Source organism: Microtus oregoni, unplaced genomic scaffold (genome assembly GCF_018167655.1).
Source record: "Microtus oregoni isolate MIOR12 unplaced genomic scaffold, Mior012 000007F_ref0000211, whole genome shotgun sequence".
NCBI lineage: Eukaryota > Metazoa > Chordata > Mammalia > Rodentia > Cricetidae > Microtus > Microtus oregoni.
The window spans coordinates 41,129,850-41,152,798 of NW_024543066.1; the positions used below are offsets into that span (position 1 = coordinate 41,129,850).

General features: G+C 44.4%; 1 protein-coding gene across 4 annotated transcripts in view; it reads right to left on the bottom strand.

Moving 5' to 3' along the window:
- The window catches only part of Runx2 (RUNX family transcription factor 2), a 237,420-nt gene that overhangs the window by 149,273 nt on the left and 65,198 nt on the right, over positions 1–22,949 (bottom strand). For 2 of the 4 annotated variants that reach the window (XM_041656166.1, XM_041656167.1), the window contains exon 4: positions 14,280–14,453. The exons of the other annotated variants lie outside the window; for them this stretch is intronic. In XM_041656166.1, the coding sequence (XP_041512100.1) occupies positions 14,280–14,453 (174 nt within the window). The remainder of the gene's footprint in view (positions 1–14,279; positions 14,454–22,949) is intronic. 4 annotated transcript variants of the gene reach the window in all.

Consider the following 22,949-nt stretch of genomic DNA (forward strand, 5'->3'; position numbering starts at 1 on the left):
CACAGTGGCCGTGTAATGATCAGAACTACTACGATCGTGTGTCCAGAGGAAGCCATGGCTTCCTTCGTGAACGCAGCTACTAAGAGCACAGGTTGAACTCTCACTGAAAACTAGGAAGAAGAAGAAGACAAAACCAAGCACTGACATAACGAGGCAGTATTTGTGTTTTCGAGAACACTCCAAGGTTAGAAACAAGCCATAAAGTACCAATGCTTAGCAGTTTTTCTAAGTTCTCCACCCCGAGTAGTGTCCCTTCATCTCGGACTTCTAAGCATGGACGCTGCCTTCCTCCCTATAAACCCCAAGCACAGCAGCATGGAACGCCCTGTACCCAGGATGCTAACGGAGCAACTGGAAAGTGACGACTCCAGTGTCTTAAGCTGACATCCATCAGGCAAACTGGAAACGGCCATTCATGCAAAGGTAAGGACACCAGGAAAGTAGGCAGTGTTCATGGAGTCAGCCAGGAAAGAGGCTGCACACTCCCTAAAGGAGCTGTGAGGGCTCTCTGACTTTATACTCACAAACAAGAAAAATGACAGAAACAAAAATTCCACGTCTGTGTGACTGAACATCAGACACTAAGAAAAAGAGCGACAGTAGTGAAAAGAGCCTGGTGCTGGCATAAAAACAGACAGGAAGACCAATGGAGCCGAATCCACACAACTACGAACACTTGAGTTTTGACAAAGAAACAAAAAATATCAAATGGAAAAAAGAAAGCATATTCAACAAATAGTGCTGGCATAACTGAATATCAACACATAGAAGAGTGAAAATAGACCCATATCTATCACCATGCACAAAACTCAAGTCCAAATGGATCATAGATCTCAACGTAAAACCAACCACACTGAACTTCATAGAAGAGAAAGTGGGAAGTACCCTTGAACGCATTGGCACTGGTGACCACTTCCTAAATATAACCCCAGTATCACAGACCCTGAAAGAAACAATTAATAAATGGGACCTCCTGAAACTGAAAAGCTTCTGTAAAACAAAGGACATGGTCAACAAGACAAAATGACAGCCTACAGAATGGGAAAGGATCTTCACCAACTCCATCCACATCAAACAGAAATCTGACCTGCAAAATATACAAAGAACTCAAGAAATTGTCATCAAAAGAACAAATAATCCAAAAAGGAGGGTGGGAACAGACCTAAACAGAGAACTCTCAACAGATGAATCTAAAATGGCGGAAAGACACGTAAGGAAATGATCAACCTCCTTAGCCATCAGAGAAATGCAAATCAAAACAGCTCTGAGAGACAGAGACCCACATTGGAGCACTGGACATAAATCTCAAGGTCCAAATCTGGAGCAGAAGGAGAGAGAGCACGAGCAAGGAACTCAGGACCGCAAGGGGTGCACCCACACACTGAGACAATGGGGATGTTCTACTGGGAACTCACCAAGGCCAGCTGGCCTGGGTCTGGAAAAGACTGGGATAAAACCGGACTCTCTGAACATAGCGGACAATGAGGACTACTGAGAACTCAAGAACAATGGCAATGGGTTTCTGATCCTACTGCACGCACTGGCTTTGTGGGAGCCTAGGCAGTTTGGATGCTCAACTTGCTAGACCTGGATGGAGGTGGGGGTTCCTTGGATTTCCCACAGGACAGGGAACCCTGATTGCTTTTCGGGCTGAGGAGGGGGGGACTTAATTGGGGGAGGGGGAGGGAAATGGGAGGCGGTGGCGGGGAAGAGACAGAAATCTTTAATAAATAAATAAATTAAAAAAAACAGCTCTGAGATTCCATTTACACCTGTAAGAATAACCAAGATCAAAAACTCTGATGACAACTTATGCTGGAGAGGATATGGAGAAAAGGGAACACTCTTGCATTGCTGGTGGGAATACAAACTGATAGCCTTTGGATATCAGTATGGCGATTTCTCAGAAAATTAGGAAACAACCTACCTCAAGACCAGCAATACCACTTTTGGGTATATACCCAAAGGATGATCGATGATACCACAAGGACATGTGCTCAACTATGTTCACAGCAGCTTTGTTTGTCATAGACAGAACCTGGAAACAACCTAAATGCCCCTCGACTGAAGAATGGTTAAAGAGTATGCGGAACATGTACACAATGGAGTACTACACAGAGGAAAAAATAATGACATCTTGAAATTTGCAGGCAAATGGATGGTTCTAGAAAAGATCATATTGAGTGAGGTAACCCAGACCCATAAAGACAAATATAATATGTACTCACTCACTCATAAGTGGCTTTTAGACATAAAGTAAAGAAAAATCAGCCTACAATTCACAGTCCCAGAGAACCTGGACAACAAAGGACTCTAAGAGACATATACATGGATCTAATCTACATGGAAAGTAGAAAAAAAACACGATCTCATGAGTAAATTGGGAGTGTGAAGATCATAGGAGAGGGTAGAAGGGAAGAGGGGAGGAAGAAAGGGGGAGCAGAGAAAAATATGTAGCTCAATTAAAAAAGAAGAAATTCCAGAGAGCTCCGCTATGAACTGGCTATATGAAAAATACTTGGAAGTTCTTTCTGAATATCATTAGGGTTAGGGAATGACAGGCAAAGAGCTTTGGCAAAACCTAATAGAAGAAGGATAAGGGAACCAGGGGTTGCAAGCCTCTATCGATTAACACTTGGGTCATGTGTGAGTGGGGCTTTCCTAAGAATCACTCCCAAGGGACACACCACGGATGTGGCGCCAAGCTTCACAGAGATGGTAAGAACTGGGGTGCCATGGTCGAAGACCAGAGAAGCACATAAAAGCACTACCAGCAGAACTCTGTAGAAAACAAGACAGCTGCAGAGATTTGCCTTCATTGTCTGCAGTAGCCGCAGGCTGCCAATGCGGAGTACAACGAAGGCTTCTCCACGCTGCCACCCCTTGCCTTTATCCACTTTTCCTGTGTAAAGCTCAGGTGATCATTGGGGAAAATGGATGATTGAAGCTGCAGTGTAAAGAGAGAGCACACTGCTTTAGAGCCATACCCAGGGTCAAATACAGAGAGAGCACACTGCTTTAGAGCCATACCCAGGGTCAAATACAGAGAGAACACACTGCTTTAGAGCCATACCCCTGGACCACTCACTCCAGGGTCAAATATAGCCACCTGCGTTAACAGCTAAGAGGATACACGCATGATTGTCTGTCCCCTTTCCAGCACATTGCAGTCATAATACACATTGTCACGACCATCCATATTTTTATACATAGACATTCCTAATTTAAAACAGTGAGCATGGAATAGTCAAGGTTATATGCTATGTGTTCTTCAAAACCCTTTTCGGCTAGCTTGGGTTTTTCAAATGAGCTTCCACACTCTGTCCAGACCCTCAAGACGGATGGATAGAACACGAAGAGTCTCCTTCCCTTAACCATGCTGCCACAGACCAACAACTTGCATTATCAGAGACTTGTTCTTCTCACAAAGTAAGAATGGCTCTGTCATGGTGGGAAGGATTTTGCCACCCGTAAGATGCTGTGGAAAGTGAGCCCCTAACACACAGTCTTCCCTGGGGAGAGCAGTTGCAGCGGAAATGGCGGAAGCCATGCAGAGCTGACTTGGGATGACTGTGAAAGATAGTTGAGGGAAAACGACACAGAGAGGTGCCTTCCGCCACAGGACACTTCGGCTCTGCTGGTGCCAGAAAAGACCAAGAATAGGATTCTGGCTTCTCATCTGGTTCCCAAACAAAGCAAATAGAATCACTCGGTAGGAAACCAACCCAACTGATTCACGGAGCCATGAAGAGAAATTTGAGAAAAGAGTAGCAAGCAGGCTAAAACTGGGTGCTGTGTGGGCATGACAATGGGTTATGAAACAGCGGAAGGGGGGGCTTAATAAATCCCAGGAGATAATAGCAAGGAAGAGAATAAGAAATGGTGGGTGCCTTCAAAGGTACTGTATCCTACAATATGATCTAGAAACAGGAACCAGAATCAAGCTATGCATCTAAGCAGGAGATGCCAGGGCTGTCGCAGTGACATCAACTCCATGCTGTGTAGGACTCACAACTGTCTTACAGAAAGGAGGGGCTCTCCGTGTGAAAAGAAAACCCCAAGACTCAGGAGGGACTGGCCTTAGCTCAACCTGGACCTCAGTGGTAAATGAGGAAAAGAGTGGGGTGTGAAGGAGTGTGCTCAGAATTTGACTTCTAATTGGAATATGGGGCTGGCTGAGGGGCATTACACTAAGTTCAAGCCAATGCGGTCATAGTAAATCCAGACTCAGATCGGGCTAGTGTCCATTACGCTGGTCAGACAGAGCACCCAGAGTGTCACACCCCAGGCACAGGAACACTTACTATCAGTTGGATGATGATTACCCAGGATTCTAAAATTTGTCCACCAGGCATTCGTCATTCATTGAAAACCATTCATTCTCTACTGTGGTGCTGTGTGATGGATAAAATCAAAACTACCAAGCCCAACATCCGGAGTTTGCAGCTGGATAGGAGAGACTGCCAATGACATCGTCATCTAACTGTGATAAGAAGGGGATAGCCATGACACTTGGGAATATATGGAAGGAGAAACCTGGGCACCGGGCACAGCTTCCCTAAGGCCATGATGACTGAGCCAAGACCTGGTGAGGAGGCAGATGCCCAGATGATGTTTGTGTGGGGCTAAGAGGAGGCTGGGCAAAGGGATGGCAGGTATCTAGTTCCTGGGAAAGAAGCAGTGTCGTCTTTTTGAGGACTTGACAGACAGTGTGCTTATGGGGACTGGCGAAAGTAGAGGAGAATGCAGAAGTGGGAGGGAGGAGCCAGGTGATGCGGAAGTTGCTGGCCGGTGCTAGAATCACGGGTCTTCACACTAAGTGCAACAGAAGGTCATCCCAGGTTGGGTTTCTGTTCTGCTTTATTTGTTTAATAGGGTGGCACAGCCAGTTATGCATTTCCAAATCTCCCTCTGACAGCATCATAACAGAAACAGGGCAGAAATCCAGCCAAGGGGCCGACACAGGGAAGGGCATGCAGGGAAAACAGCAGCTGAAATCGACACCAAGGTGGAGTCCAGGGGCCGCATTTGGGAAACCCAGAAGCTAGCAGAAGACACTGAGTGGCCTTAACACATCATCTGACTATGGAATGGGGCTCCCCAACATGCTCCAGGCTGGGTCAGGATTGGCTCTGGATGGGCAAGGCTATCCTGGGGTGCTTGACCAGGGGCATTTTTGTTGACCTCACCTCCTACACTCTGATCAAGGTTGAAGGACACTTCTAACAGGCTTCCCCGCCGATAAACAAAATGCATCAAAGTTGAGAGCAATGGGTGTATTTTTTTTACTTCTGACAGTTAGAAGGGAAAATTACACTGCCTCCTTTTGATTTAATCTTCCCTATCAAGAAGAATGTTTTCAAATAAAAGAGAAGCACAGACACACTGAAGAGGAAATGAAAGCCGAGAGAGGCAGGGTGATAAGGAGGAGCTGCTTTAGGTGAAGCCAAGACTCTGCTCCAAAATAAATTATGTCTTGGGATGTTGCAAGAATTTATGGCACCCATAGGCAAGGGGTATCTACCTGACAGAAAGTTCCTCTTTACATGCATCAACTACATCTCTCAATGACGCTATTGGTTGGCAATCTTCACTTCTCCCCAGGGGGTTACTACTCCAAGGTACAGGAGGATTTATAACTCTTTATTCTACCTTCTTTCTTCTGAAAATGTCTTAGCTGTTGGTAAGCATCTTAGATCTGACTAATATTTGGTAGCTATTGCCAGTGTTAGCATGCTTCCGTCCACTGCAAACACTTAAATCCTGTTTGAAAGCCAATGTGCAAAGTGCGCTTCAGTCTTGATCTCCGTGTGACGCTATGGGCAGAAGGGGCTCACTTCTAACTTGCCCCCAGAACTCCTAGAGCAACCAATTAGTAGAAAGCTCACCTGCCTCTTGTGTACCTGAACCTCGGCAAGACAGATGCTTCCTCTCTAATGTAATGTATAAAAGCAACAAAGAGGCCTACCAGGGAGTGGTTACTAATACAGGCCATGGCCAGCTTTGAAGATGGCATCTAATAGCATTCCACCCTAAATCTGTTAACTTGACCAGAGTCTAGAAGGGTGAGAAGCAGTCTTTCCAAGATCTACAAGGAGGTACAGTTGTGAGAAGTAATGACTGGATGAAGGATTTGAACCATAAGACAATCGTACAAACACAGAAGAGGTTAGGAGAGGGGCCTTCTGAATAAGTACGCAAGGACAGGCTTGCTCTGGTCAACTGCGAGACAAGATGGATGGGGGTAAGTTCAACAGCAGAGTTTTCCACACACAGTACAAATCACTGAGTGGTGTGATCCCCAAAAGTCACCAGAATCAGTAATTAAAAGTCAACCCTTACTTTAAAACCTCAAAGTCTCTTTCCTCTTCGTTCACTCTGGTGACATCTCTGAACACAGAAGTTAACACTGCTCCCAAAACTTCCCTCCCCACTTAAAACCACCCTGCCAATTTTCTCTTCCAGAAATATACAATTCTGGTTTCAGCTCTGTGGATTTTAGAAATCTCCTCAGACCCCAATTTTTAGCCACTAAATAAGGCTGGCAATACTGAAAACCTCTGCCAAAGTTGTTGTGTTAAATACCATTAAAGCCAATTGATTCCAAACTGTTAAAAACTGGACCCTGATGGAACAAAGCCCTAAAAAGATCAACTAGATGTTCATAAATGAGAGTGGTTTCATACGATTTTATTCCTGGAGTGTGCTTTCGTATATTAAATAACATATTCCATACAAATTAGTATCGAATGTTATATAGAGTGTGTTTGCATATTTTATATGTTCAATATAGTAAATTAAAAGTGGCTTAGAATATGTTTGAAATTATATAAATTGTTGTTGTTATTCCTCCCCCATGGAAAAGCCCCAGAAACTTAACCATGATGAAAGGAAACTTCAGAGTGGCCAGGACAGACGCACCAGAGCCCTCTCCTGGATCTGCTGTCTAGCTGTGTATTTCCTTCTAATGTTGTCTCCTGAGCCTTTGGCCTACAGGCCATCACCGAAAGAAAAAGGAAGTGAGAAAGGTTCCTGGTAACTAATAAAGAGGGGTGGTATGCATGTGTTTGTATGTATACATTACATACATGGACATAAAACCAACATGAAACTATAAGAAAACATAGGATGCCTTGGGAAAGAATGGAAGAAGGAAGTTGATGCTTTCCGGAAAAAGTCATAAGACATTCAACCAGGATGAAGCAAGCAGACTCCTCTCGTCACACCTAAACGCCAGCTATGTATCTCCTGGTCCAGAGAGAGGAAAATACAAAGAAGAGTCTTTGGAACAAGAAATTGATTGCTCTCAGATAACCAGCCCTCCCTGATTCTAGAAGCATCCTCCGAGACTAAGGAATGCTAGCACGCAATCAGAGCACTTCCTAGAAGTTCATGTGTGGACCTCCCCGGCAGGCTGAGCAGCAGCATAAGCCTGTAACCACCATCCCCTCACTGGAGCCCTGCTCTTTACAGACGGGAGCACAGCCTTTGCCAAAATGGTGCTTTTTACCTCAGAGGCTACCCCCAAACCTAACAGACGTGAGACAGTGTTCATACACACGATTTGTGTTCTTTTTCTAAAAACGCCGATTATGATTAGCAACTTCTCCAATGAGATTTCCAGTTACACACATGGTCAAGGAAGCACCCTTCCCAAAGACTCTCAAAGGAAGAAGCCAGGGCAAGCTGGCCAGTGACTTCAGAACAAGCACGGTGCCACCAACGGCAAACAGGACTACATCCAGTGATGTGTCCTTGAGTTGGAGGCTTTTTGAGTTGGAGGTTCCTTTACAACCCATGGTGGGTGAGAGAGATAGAGTGGCCCTGAGCCTCGGCTTTCGCTTACTCCCTGCTGGTGGAATCCTGCAGCCACTCCGCCTCCCTTAGGTTCCTTCCCTGTCACACTTAGAGTCGCCATCACCACCCAATCCCATGTCACCTCCCAGCTTGCTTCCCGTTACAGAACCATGTGGTCACTCAGCACTTAGAGAATGGGAACTTAAGACACACACTGCCCAGCTGGGCTTTCCTGTTTCCGAGAGGATTATGTTGGGAAATGCCTCAGGACAGGCACAGTGGACGGAGCCCAGGACAGCCAGCCTTGCACAGGCTGATTCCACGGGCATAGTTGGCTGCAGAGTGTCTACTCTTTTAGAGGAGCTTTGCTCGCTCATGGAACACAGAATCAGACTGGAGTGGAGAGAGATGACGTCAACTCCACTGAGGTAACTAATCCTGAAATTTATATCGCCTCAGACCGTCTGGCAAACTGTTTTTTTTTCCCCAGATATTCTTTTTTAAAAAGTATTACCATGAACACAAGCTTTATATAATTGAACTTTAGTCATTAAACCTGATAATATTGCATATTAAAATACAAGTCAGATATTCCTAATGTATCTCTTTTAGGACACTATCTTCCCTGGGGATCCTAAATACCTGGTGGAAAGAAGAAAAAGGAAGCGTTCACACGTGACATGTCACTTAGATGGTTCATGACATTTCCAATGTATTGGAGGTGCAGGTGACTTCCCACCAAAAATCTAAAACTCAGAAATGACGAATGCAGCAATGGAATCCAGTCATCGAATCAACAAGCATTTTAAAGGCAAATTAGACACTTCTGAGGGATCCCTCTAAGAAAAGCATTTTCTCTGGCCACCCAAGATAATATCCAGTCAGACTGAAGAATGTCATGGGCATGTGGCAATTAAGAGCACAAGGCCCCGAAACTATGTGCATCTGTCTTAAATCCTGTATTTAAAACTAACCGGAGTGGGATCCTGAATGAGTGGCTTTATTTCTTTGGCCCTCAGATTCTACTATAATACCACCTACCTAAAAGACCCATTGTGTAAAGGGTGTGTGACTTAACCTCTTGGAACAATGCCTGGCTCGTGATATGCAACAATAAATGATAGCTAATAGGAATCCAATCAAATAGGAACTACAAAAATACTAAGTCTAGAATAATACTGAATCACACTTCCTAAAGAAATTAATGACCTGGTTAATTTCCAAACCAAACCAAAATCACCAAGCCAAGGGCTTTCCTGAAGACAATAGGGACACAAAGATGAATAAAACATGGCCTTAGACTTTGAAACGAGGGAAGTCTGATGCAAGAGACAATATGTATACATGTAATTGTCCCCACAGGGAACGTGATGTAAGGGAGTGTTGCACAAGGTGACACAGGAACCTGACTTGGAAAGTGGGTCAGAAGAGGCCTGGCAGAAGCCAGAGAGGGAAGAACTGATCCAAGTTTGGAGCAAATAATGTCTTTGGTAAAACCATGAACAGAAGAATGTGCCAAACAAAGAAAAGTAGGAATACAATGACATATTGCTAAGAAACCATGAGTGAAACATCAAATGAGGGGCATACACATTCCACAAGGATAGCACCACGGCCAATAATACGATGGCTCATCATTTAGTAGGATGTTCAAGACTCTATTCCTGACTGAGGGACCACTGAAAATGGAAGTCGGAGCGAAAACAAACCAACAGACAAACCCACCACCATCCTATATACTTTTAGCATCCACAAGTGTGGAAAATGAACATTCATTAAACATTTAACAAACGACTTCCCCAGTCTTCCCCCATGTCACAATGACATATGTCACAAATGTCCTGTAGCTGACTAGGTCGAAAAGCCTCGAGCTCTGTATTCCCCTCGGAATCGGCACAATCAGCTCTTGGAGTGGCGTCTTGACCACACACTTTCTACTTTTGGACCATGGGACGCAGCCTACACAGAGCACCTACACTGGTGTCATTTAAACATGTCCATGGTCAGAAAACAGCCTTCCCCTGGTTTCCATCCCTCAGCAGCACCCCACTGCACACAAAATCTCCCTGTGAAGACCTTCAAGACTCTCTGTGCTTCACCCCCACCTGCATTTCTGAGCCATCCCCTTCGCATGAGCTCTCCCATCGCACGACCCGCTGCTGTTCCTCACAGGCCAGCAGGCTTCAAAAGCTGCTTTTCCAAAGGCTCCTCGCCAAACTTTGCAAAGTTAGTCCCTTCCCTTCTTAAGCTGCTCTGCACTGGGTGCCTCGTTTTATTTTCTCGGGCACTTATTATTTGAAATGATCTCTGTGTACTCTTTCTGCTCCTTTATTGCCTATAAATGTCAGGGAAATGTAAGCTAATGAGAAAGAACCAGGCTCCGTTATAAAAACATTGCCGTACAGATGATTACATGAACTAGAATGCCGATATGAAGTACTCCAAAGAAGTCATAAAATCCATATAAAAACTGCATCTATTTGATTTGCTTCTGATAATTCCTGACAGGCATCAAGCATCAATCCACTCTTGCATGAATGATTAAGAGAATAGCAGTACATACTCCCCGTGACGAGATGAACATTCCATCCCACCAAACCCAAGGGCTTGAAACACTAGAAATTACTTTTATGGAGAGTTGTGTCATACAGAGTATTTAAAGCAGCAACTGTCTTGAGGGACGGCATCCTCACCTCTGACATCCTCACCTCCACAGCCAATTGCCAAACACTGAATCAAAGGGGCTTGATGTTTGCAACAGACTAGGTGTTTCCTGATGCCAAGAGACAGGCAGCAGATGTCAGAATGATAAAAAAGAGGCAGGGAGGAAGCAACTTCCGCAGGAAACTGTGGGGAGGCCCTGGTCCCTCAGGCAGAAAGAACATGGGCCATCAGAGTCTACAACAGAAGGACCCCACCAGCCGGGTACTGCAAAGAAGCCTGCCTACCACATGGCTAGAACCTCTCGCCCTAGGAACTGCAAGAGACATTACATAGAGCTAATGATGAAATACTAAATGCTAAGGATTTCCTTGAATTTCGTTTTGTTGTTCTGGGACTTAGAAGCCATCTGCCTCTGATGTTGGGCAAGACAAATGACTGTAGGTGACCACACAACCGTGGCCACCGTGTGCTGTTTGGAGATGATAATTCAAGAGTGCCCAAGTTAATGAGAGAGAGCCAGGTCCTGTCACAAACACCTCTGAACAGAGTATCACGTGAGCTAGAATGCACATACAAAATACTGCACAGATGTTACCATTCTAGGCAAGTCTCAAGAATATAAGTTATGCAGTTCCTTGTGGTGTGAAGCCAAATGGTCGAACTACATGGCGTTAATATAGAAATGTGATTTCTGCCATTTTTTCACCTTCAGGAAACAAGAAAAGCCTAGATAAGAAATTAGAAAGTGCAGCCCGTGCTAACTAACAATTTGTGCAACAATTTCTTCTCAACTGGATTCTCATTAAGTCAGCAGTTAGTGAGACTCTACTTTGAAGAAGTTAACAATTGTAGAAAGACAAACTCACTTAAGCTAGGAAACAGGGCCATCCCTACGAACACTCAGATGATGGAGAAGAGCCTTTGGACAAGGTTCTTCCCGGGGGGAGGGGGGGATGAAGAGACCTAAGGAGGATTTCACACTCATCAGCAGACGACAACCGTGAAAAGTGTGGTGTGTGATGGCTTCTTCAATTAGACCAGAGGAAGGGCAGCGTTTTCCCCCACCCTCGGCACCGCTAGAGACGGGGAGCTCTACATGTGCTCACAGGCACACGTATTAAGTAACCAAGATGAGTCCAGAGATTAAATCTGCCTACTCATCGTGATGTAGCTACTGTCCTGGGTGCTTCTGGATTTCCTACTTATCTGGGTTCAGAGATCCGTTGTATCCTTGACTACATGAAGGTATCTTTGTTACCTCCCTAACAAGGTGAGGGCATTTAAAGGAATGTAAAGTTTACCCAACTAAGAGCATAGTATGTCATGAATGTACATGTGTAAACATTATACAACCAAGAACAGAGTACACCATGGATATACGTGTGTAAACTTTAAACCAAGAGCAGAGTGTGTCACAGATATACATGTGTAAATTTTACACAACCAAGAGAAGAATGTGCCATAGACATATGTGTACACCTTTGCATTTGGGAAACTGCATAAAAGCTATTGTGGTCACAAGATGAGGAGGAGAAAACCAGCAACAACAGCTGATCTGCAACTAATTCCACGGGTACCATATCCCCTAAATGAAGAGCTAACATTTTATAGTATGAACTTCTATGATGCTATCAATTCTTTCATATTTTTATTTTAAAATATGTACTCGGAATATTCATTGTCCTGTCACTAATGAGCTGAGCAACTGCAAGCAAGGAACTCAACCTTACTGACCCTCCAAAGAGGGTGGTGGAGAAAAGTTGCTGACTGGGGACAAACCAGCTCTGCAGAGGGGACAGTCACACTCCTGGCCTGCTCTGATGCTCTGACCTCTCCCTATACACTCCTGCGTTCTCCGAGGTCATTCTTACATCTATGCATAGGAATACTGCTAACACTAGCTCTTCTCCACCATCTTTCCAATCTCTTGTTTAAATGGCACCTAAACCATTCAGGTTCTAAACTTCTGGAGCCTCCATGGGATGTCCCTTTTAGATTCAAACCTGCTAAGTGACTCTAACATTAGCCAAGTTCAAAGGACCATTGTGAAGACCAAAAGTAGGAGACTGGAGAGATGGCTCAGCAGTTAAGAGCATTTGTTGCTCCTACAGAGGATCCAAATTTGGTTCCCAGCACCCGTATGGTGGCTCAGAACCATCTGCAAATCTAGTTTCTGGGAATCTGATGACCTCTTCTGGGCTCTGAGAGTACATGCACATGGTACACATACATACATGCAGGCAAACACTCATACACATAAAACTAAAGAAACTAAATATTAAAACCATTAGTCATTAATATATTAAAATAGTTAAAGATTAGAACATAGAAATAAGAAATTAAAGTACCCTAGTGTTTACTAAAATTATACAATGCATGTATGGATTATATAAAATTATTCACAATTACAAATAATATATAAACACATACCACTCTCTCTCACACACACACATACACACACACACACACACACACACACGGTGTAAGAATTACTATAAGATGGGTATTTTGAATGTTAATCAATAATGAAGGTCCAGTTCTTTAAATACATAACAGTCACACGCTAGTGTGCATTTCCCCCTTGCACTTTGATCTTCCACGTGCCTGGCACACATTTCAGCCTTCTGCTTCACACACACTGCGTAACGTTCCAGATAGGTTCAGCTGTGGTTGTTCTTCACGGAGCACTAACATTCTCCTATGGTGCAGATATCATGTGCTCGCCAAAGTACTGATGCATGCTATTTTTCACAATTCTTTTTAAGCGCATGCTCATGCAGGCATGTTCATTTACTGAACACACCCACAGAAAGAAAAGGCTGCTCTCAGGAGCTATCCAGGAACACATTTGCAGAGCATGAGGCAGAGAGGAGAAAGAACTAGGCTATGGACAAGTATGTTTTGAGACCACTGTAGATACTCAGATCTACCCACTACAGAGGAAACCCAGCCATGGAAAACATATGCAATTTGGGTTTATTACGTGTTTTGTTTTGACATGTTTTCTCACTAGTCTAGTCCACCTCTAGCAAAGATAGCAAGTAGACGATGTAACATTCTTTGACCTCTCAATATTTTTGATATGCAAATTAAAGATCTGCCATGGTCCACACATTCTTGTGACTGGGGCTTCAAAGTCGCAATACTGGTCCTAAAGGAGGATCTACTTTTGCACCCGTGGGGCAGAACACAAAAAGAGCTGGGACCTTAATGCATCACACATGAGTGATGAGATGATGCTGACATTAAGAAGAAACATAAAGTGAACAGCTCAGTGGAACATATAAAAAGAACACGGTGTGGAGAATCAGAGCTAAATGTGCACCCAAAGTTACTTCTGTCTACCTAAAGAGCCACTCATTGGCCTGCCTTAGAACTACCAATCAAGGCTTCCTGCTAGCCCTGGGCAATATTGAATCAAACTAAATGAGAAAGTTATCCGTGTAAGAAATTTAAACTCAAATCAGGGTCGGTGACACTAATCTTCTAATCGCAAGGGTGGGATGTCCCCTGCAACACCTGGATACAATATAGAATTCTGTAAACACTTTCCCAGAGCAAAGCTCTCCCCATCCCACCGGAGTACACATAACATCACTGCAAAGCACAGCAATAGCAGAAACCATCTCCCAATTTTTATCCCAAAGTGACTGAATGTCAAAATGGTCTTAATGAAGGAAGAAATCAATATCTTCACATCTCAATTCTTTAACAAGCCAATCCGCAGCTCCAGAAGTCATGAAATGAACACATCTTATCTGTTAGCCCCTCACCCCCAGCCTGCCAGACTCCAAGTGAAACCTATGTGTCTGTCTTACCTGTAATCTGACTCTGTCCTTGTGGATTAAAAGGACTTGGTGCAGAGTTCAGGGAGGGCCGTGGGTTCTGAGGCGGGACACCTACTCTCATACTGGGATGAGGAATGCGCCCTAAATCACTGAGGCGGTCAGAGAACAAACTAGGTTTAGAGTCATCAAGCTTCTGTCTGTGCCCTGGAAACAGCAAATCATAAAATAAAAGCATATTAATTAGCTGAACAATTGACCATGCTGAATAGATATGTGAACATACATACTGGGTAGGGTAAGCCAAGGAATTATCAATACTGATATCTATTATGATGTGTCTATGCAAGCTGCTCTTTGGGCATTGTGGGGTGGTGAGCCTTCCTAATTCTAGCGGTATAGAGAGAACAGAGGGTCCCAAGGATGACGTGGAGTCAAGAGCTCAAGAGGAACTCTCTGGGTGCCCCCTGGCCCTGTCAATAAAAAGATGAGAAAAATGAGTGTTCTCTAGGTCACCTTTCTAATTTCATGATGGGGGTTCCCCATCTGAAAGCTCAGGGGGTCTGCTACACTGTCACCAACCTTGGGCAGAGTCAGGGGCAAACACATTTTTTGAAGACCAATTTCCATAGTGGCTACAGTGACTTTTCTTTCTTATGCTACAGCTACGTACCTACCCTTGCAGAAAAAAAATAAAACTCAAAAGGGAAAACAGAAAAGAAAGGAAGAGAAAAGAGAAGAAAGCAGGAAAGGAGGGAATGGGAAGAAGAAGGGCAGAGACAGAACATAAGCAAAGAAAATCGAATTGTCAAAGCAGAGTTGCGTATTGTGAGATGTGCCGAAGCCCCAGAACATGCAATGAACCCTGGTAAGTCACACAGAATATGTTCCATTTTAAATACACTACTGTAGTTTTATGAGGAAATGGAAAATACTGGTGGCTAAATAGGTGAATGTGACCACACATTATGAGAGAGAGAGAGAGAGAGAGAGAGAGAGAGAGAGAGAGAGAGAGAGCACTTTTCTGGTTTATTTAAGTTGTAAAGCAACAAAAAACTGAGTGTTAAAGAAACGTGCAAATTAAAACAGATGCACTGAAACACTGAAACATCTTCAAAAATCACCAACTCATCCATTCGAAGGAATGTAGTAGTGTCGTGACCCAGGGACAGAGCATGGCTGTGCACCTAATTTGAGAGCAGAGCTTTGGATGCTAGGAAGCCCCTATCTGCTGCTCAGCATTCTGGAACGCATGAGCAAGCAGCTGGTGCGAGAAACGTCATTGGAACAAAGGCTAGATGAAAAAATGCATCCGCTAGCAAAACTGAGGGAATTTGTATTATTACTCATCAAAAAAAAAAAAAAAACACTGAATGTGTATTGTTAATAACCTGGGGAATGGGTGTCTGCCACCACTCTAAGTGCTGGGACATTTTACCTCCCCCTTCACACGGGGCAAGGGGAATAAATGTATCAGGAGAGGGTTAAGTTGAACATTAGAATTCCCCAACTATAAGCTGTCTTCATAAGACAAATTCCTTATTTTATTTGCCCCAAAATGTATTTTCCTGTCTCCCTTTTCATTGCCTACCCAGCCCAAAGAAAACAGACAGGAAGCCAAGGCTTGGTAATATGAGTGTAGCTGTCTCCACAGCCAAACATGTTCCAACTGAGCCCATTAACTGAAATGTACCCACCACCCTATTTCCTGCCAGTGTGTGTTTTGGGCATTGGCTGTAACAGAAGGACTAAACCTAGTTGAAAACATGATCAGGAAAAAAAACAAAGGAAATCCGTTGTTAATTGTTGTTTCCCCCCACTTTATACAGATCACAAATAGATTTTAGAAACGTAAGGGTTTTTAGAGGTGACCTGAAACAGCCCCTAGACCCCAGCTAATAGCTCGTGCACAGATGAAGAGGCCGAGACCGGCTCAGGCAGGGTAACAAGGTCATGGCCCTCCATTATTGGCTAGCTTGGCAAGGCTGAGGCTCCAGCCCTAACTGTATGAGGCAAGCTTTCTATTCATCATGAGGGACCAGCAATGTTGGCTTCCTACCTTCCTCCTTGAGTTGTCTCTAGTGACTCAAAGTGCCTAAAACACTTAAGAAGTCAGCCCATGAAGTATCAAGACTAGTTTTCAACATAAGTAGCAAGAGTGGTCAATTACAAAAATAACTTATTCGTTACCAAAAATAAATGGCTGTAGCTTAAATACTGAACTTCTATCCGTACAGCTCTCTGGGTCTAGCTAATTTCACAATAGAATTATTATATAAATACTTGTCACAGTCAGATTCATATAATCTCTCTGTCCCTGTCTCCTCTCCCATCTATAATTTTTGACACAGCAATAAATGCTTATGGAATTGTTTGGTAAGTTATTTTTTAATGAGCCACTGTTTGGAGTGGTGAATTCCCTGAAGGTTGTGAGAAGGCTGTGTGATCTCCCACAGACACTTGTACACTGGGACGTGAGTTCAGTGTGTGCAGGTGTGGGCACATTTTTATTTACTATTAGCCTAACATTATGCCGAATGCTTGCCTAACGCAGGCAAGAGGAAAGGGCTTTGAATAGCCCTTTGATGTGAAAATTTCTAAGAAGCAAGAAAAACTTTTAAGTTTCAGTGACTTTTCAGAATCATCCTCAAAGACAGCAGCTACCATGAATCCACAGACAACCTAGAATAATCTATAGAGCTTCTAACAGAAGATGCCAATATATAAAAGCATTTATATGTAAAATGCATTTTCCTTGTGTTTCTTTACCCTCTCCTAGCAGCCGCCACAACTAAAACAAGATTCTTACAGCACAATGCCAAGCAAAAGCCAAACAGGTTCTTCATCTTTCAACCATGACAAATAGCGGCCGCCGCTAAACCACATCAGGGTGTACTCCAGTGATGGACGAAAGATGTGCTGGAATCATCGGCACCCGGGCGATCCTTTCAGACACTCAGAACACAGGGGACAAAGGAGTCACAGACTCAGACAAGGACAGAGTAATTGGTCGTGTTGTCTGGAGGACTGAGTGTCACTCATCCCCAAGGAGAAGCTGTTCCAAGCGAGAGGCAGACACAAAGAGTGGGCAGCTCTTAGACAGCTGCTCTAGGCGAAAGACTAGGAACTGGAGCGGGGGGGGGGGGGGGGGGGGGGCTTAGCTCAGCAGATAAAGCACCTACCTGCCATGCAAGCATTGGGACCAGAGTTCAGATCCCAGAACCTAGGAGTGTGGGTGAGCATGAGGGACCACAGAGTTCTAGCATTCAAAAAGCATGGACAAGAGATCTCTGGAGCAAACTGGCTAGCAAGACTACCCTATACCCGTGAGCTCTGGATTCAGGTGGGAGACCCTGCTTCAGTGCATTAGGTGGACAGCAACTGAAGAAGAATCCTGACATCAACCTCAGACCTCCACATGGATACACACAGAGAGACACACAAGAGCACACACATGTACACACACATGAAAACTGATCTGCACAGCTCATTCAAATCACACACATATATGGGGGGCACTATATAAAAGCATGGTCCTGGAACCTCTCATCTAGCTGAATCTTCTCCTGACGGAAGTCATCCTTCCAGACTGGCAGAATAGGAAAAGGCTCCCTCAAGCTCTGAATTATATGGGCATCCAGATCCCAGAGTGGGTTAAATTAAACTCTTAGGGTAGGTTATGGAGGAAAGTTGCCTTTTTTTTAAAGCCTCGCATGCTTTAATATGCGGGCAGGGCTGAAAAAAACCACTACTCAAGATAGTCCGAGATCCAGCACGAATGCTAGCCATCCACACCAATGATTTCTCCATTTCCAGACGGAGCCCTGTCTTCGGTCCTGAGTTCCAGGTTTCTATCTCCCATTGCGTCCTTGGCAGATGCCCGGGGATGTATCATGGTATCTTAAATGCAGCACACTCAAAACAGAATTCTTGGGTCTCTCTCCAAAGCATCCTATTGCTTCGATGGAATGCCTAATATCAATGGCTATCACTGGCCACTCGCTTGCCGGCAGTCAAGAACGGAGATATTCTCCTTGGTCCTCACTCCCCACATGGAGTCCACCATCACGTCCTGGCCTTTCTGTCTTGAGACTCCATCTCCTATCTACTCAGTTCCCTTCATTTCTCCCGGCACAACCCTAGCCTCAGTGCCTACCTAACTCTCTCTGAGTATCTGGCATTGTCTGCTTTGAAATTTCCCATATGCCTGAGATAAAAATCTTCTTGGTTTTTCTGTATGGCCCCCTCCTTCTTGCTTAGGTCTAGCATGAATCCCACCTCCTTTGAGAGGCCTGGCCTGCTTCCAATAACCAAAATATGTTCCCACCCTCTTGAGCACAGCCTTTCTTTATTTCCTTTGTGGCAGTTGTCACAATCTGTAATTATCTTGTATATTTATTTGCCCCTCCGCAGAGATTCCACATCCCATGAGAATGAGTGCCCTGTCCCTTGGGTACAGCTGGATTCTCACAATCTAGTCGGTGCCTGCCATACAGTAGGTATTCAATGAATATTTATGAAAGCAAAGAAAATATGAAGATGAGAAATGCCTTGATTCGGAGAAAATTTACTGGTACAGGGTATCATATTACAACACTATCCCTAAAAAAAAAAAAAAAAAATGCATCGTAGTTTTCTGCAGTGTAATGAAGCCAGTAGGTAAAGCCTTTATTTAGAAACAGTTCCACTTGGTGCTTCCTGGAAAACTAGACTAATGGGCATAAATTTAGACTAAAGCTCATTTGCTCTTTGAAAAAAAATCCCATTTTTCTCACTGTAATATTTAAGCTTTGTTAAAAACCATTTAGAATTGGGGTGATTAAAAGGGTAACAGATGTAAGCTGGACTCTACATTTTGAAGCGGTGCACTTGTTTGATGGGTGAGGACCCCGAGTCCCCATGAGAGAACATGCTTTCTCAAAGTCACATGGTTAGTGGGGGGACTAACGCTTGGATTTCCTGGTCACTGGTCCAATGTTCTTTCCTCTCCCATGGCTGGCCAGCTTATTTGAGGACATAACAGTAAGGCAGAGCTCGTTCAGGGGAAATCGTGACCAAAAAAAAAAAAAAAAAATGAGTTTTAAATGGAAACGAAAAACGGAGTAGTTTTTCAGAAAAAAAATCTCTTTCAGAAAGTCCCAGCTTGCGTGGGTGAATATGACTTTTGTTGTAATAAATTCAGGGGCACAAGAAGAAATCATGAGTAAAAGGTCACGGCATTCACACATGCTTACAGCAAAGATACATGAGGAACTGCTCAGCCCCTGGGCCACAGTGCAGCCAATAGCCCCACTGATCCCTTACACACATGAGACTAGCAATCGGCCATAGTCACCTCTGCCTTCAAACACAGGCATCAGAAAGGGGCATGGAAAGACTAGTAAGTGTGGTGTTTGGACAGTGAAAATGACCTCCTTTGTATAATTAAGACACTGAGCTACGCCTCCCAGCTTCCGAGAACAGCGTTCCCCCAGCCAGGACCTCCCCCTTTATGCAACTGTCTGGCCGCATGAGTCGTACCGGCCAGTAAGACGGCTCCTCCTCCAAGAAGCCAGATACACTAGGAAAGACGAGACAGAATATTTTTCTATATTTTTAAGACATTTTCTGTCTTTTCATTTAATTTAATTTATTTATTTGGGGTTTTTTTTTTTTGAGTCAGGTTTTTTCTTGACTGTTCTGGAATTCCTTCTGTAGACCAGCCTGGCCTCAAACTCAAAGATCTGCCTGCCTCTGCCTCCCAAGCACTGGGATTACAGGTGTGTGCCACCACCGCCCAGGATATTCTTCGTGAAGAGCATGCTGAACAATGTCTGGTCCACCCTCGCATGGACCAGAAGACTAACTGATGTGCGTGATGGGTTTATCTAGTCTAGTCGGTGTGCAGTACATCTCTGGCCTGTGTGATTCACTCCCGGCATTGTAAGGAGGAGGAGATAGGAAAGAACACGAGATAGCATCTTTGCCTTCAAGGAGCTCACAAAATAGTGAGAAAGGCAAGCCATTCCGTGTGACAGGAGAACATCCGAGGTGAGGGTAAGCGTGGGTGTCTAGCGTGGAGGTCAACTGAGAGCATTAGACTAGGGGCCGCTCAAAATATTAAAGAAGCCATTCTTTGTGTGAGTCTCTTTGTCTTGTGCTGTCAGGAGAACTGGCATATACTTGAGGGTCAAATGTCACGGTATCTAGTACTCACTTTGAAATATTTCAGCTAAATAATAGACGAAGCAGGCATGGCAAAATAGACATACGAGATGCTAAGCAGATATGGACAGATTAGATATGATATTTTCATGCATGTTTGTAAGCTCTTTCATTATGAAAGAAAAAAGATAATAGAGGTCAATGTGGAAATCACACAGGAGTAATTGGTTTTGACTAAAAGGAAGCATGCACTGAAGAGAGTCATGCCTGTTCTAAGGCCAAGAAAGATGCTGATATGCACAGAGGCAGAGGACAGCTAGGAAGGCACGGGACAGAAACACGGTCACAAGAAGAAGGGGACAGCTAGCTAGAAGGCACGGGACAGAAACATGGTCACAAGAAGAAGGGGACAGCTAGCTGGAAGGCACGGGACAGAAACATGGTCACAAGAAGAAGGGGACAGCTAGCTGGAAGGCACGGGACAGAAACATGGTCACAAGAAGAAGGGGACAGCTAGCTGGAAGGTGCGTGACAGAAACATGGTCACAAGAAGAAGGGGACAGCTAGCTGGAAGGCATGGGACAGAAACATGATAACAAATATCTTGAGAGAACAGATGATGTTAAACATTTATGTGATGCTAATCTAACCCCAGGCACCCCCTCCTTCATATCGCTTAATAAGTGAGTGAGGCGTTGGCTCTTAAGCCACACACAACAGCGTAGAGCGCTGCCCTGTAAAGACAGGTCTCCTGACCTGCAAAATGATGTTTGGCAGCCCACAGACCTCCTCTGCCATGCCTGTGGGCTTCCCTAGAGAAGTGACTAGGGAGATGTTAACTAATTATGCTGTCACCAAGTATGTTTCAGAATGAACTCTGCTCTGATGTTAAGAGGTCTGAAGCCACAGGATGCGACAGATGCTGGGTATTGGGATGACGATCCTCTAAATGAAAAGAGAAGGCTTGCATTTTTCTTCCAGAGTAAATTTGCTACCACAGCAGTCCTGGGGCAAATGAAGAGGCCCTTTGATTGTAATTGCCCTATCCTGACAGTGGCCCAACAGGTGTGTGCCTGCAGGTAGTGGGGAGGACTTTTAGAGCTTCATGTATTTAGTGCCATCCTGTCGCTGGTGTATTTATTATCACCTTTTGGCCGTTCACCTTACAGAGAGCTCTGACTCCACACAATTTATTGGGAAGTCTGTTACTGAGAAAAGAGTTTGTCTCTGCGTCTCTTAGCATTTTGGCTGATGTCTTTTAGCAAACACAGGGAGGGGTTCACAGGCTATGGCCCCTGAGGTTAAGAACTTTGACTTTTGGCACTCCTGCAGGGGTGTGAAAATGGAAAAGCCCTTGAGAAAAGTGAAGCTGTTCTCTGCCAGCATTCAGATGACTCCATTCACCTGCGCACTGTGGGTAGAAATCGGAGACTCGGGTCCTTGCACGGCCGAGTTAGCCTCCTTTCCTTTCTCTCATCCAAAACCATCCAAATCAGCTTCATCTCTGATCTCTATTTCTGAGACATCACTATCTTCTAGTCTTCCATGTCCCCAAATCCAGCATCCATCACCTTCTACCACCTCCTTTCCTAGAGCCCACGTTGTCCAGCCAAGGCCACGCCTACAACATCCAGAGGGAGGCATCCATTTGCCACCCCACCTGAGCCACTCCCTAAAAGGTGTGGCCTGAGGCTCAGACCTCAGAGCATCAGTAGCAGCCGAGGACATTCAAGAGGACACTATCGGGTCATGGGCCCCCAGGAAGGGACTTTGGGACTTAAGTTTCTTCACCTACCTACCACAAATGAAAGTATAAGTTTCCCTAACCCCTAATACAATTTCTGTTCCCCAACCCCAAATCTCAAATTACTCACCTGCTAAGATCCATTCAACCATCCAAAGAGACACGGCTCCACCTTAACCCCTCAAACCCAGCAGAGAAGAACCTGGAAACAGGGTTCTAGTGTGTGCTGTTACTCCTGTCTGTGGTGGCTCACACTGATCTACCCTCCACTCTTCAGGTAAATCTGGTGTCTTTGTCCAAGCTGTCCCCTCAACTTAACACACATTGTCTCATCAGCTGCACTTGGAAAAATCTCCTCCCTGGCTAGACTTGGTCATGGCCTAGTGTTTCCTGTATATGTGACTCTCTGGTTTCTATCTTGGTAGCTGAACACAGGCCCAACTGAGTGTTATGTCCAGGGCACATGGTTACACTTAGGTCCTAGAGGCATTCCGTGAGCATTAGCCTTCTGCAAATTGACATAAAATATTTATTCTGAATTTCAAAGCCTATTATTCTAAATGTTCTTCACTTTGATTAGCCACCCCTTAGAGATGGTTGTCATGTGTTATATCTACAACAGTCTTAATGCATACAAGCACCAATTGACTTAACAAAGAACCAAGATAAATTTGAAATTATCTCTCCTTTTGTCCAGTGGAAGACAGGGAGGAGGGGGAGGAAAGCTGGGAGGCATTTCCCACGGTAAAACTGATGATTCGATCACCTCTGTTGGAAAAGGCTGCTGAGTCATCCTAACCATACACTGGCTGGTG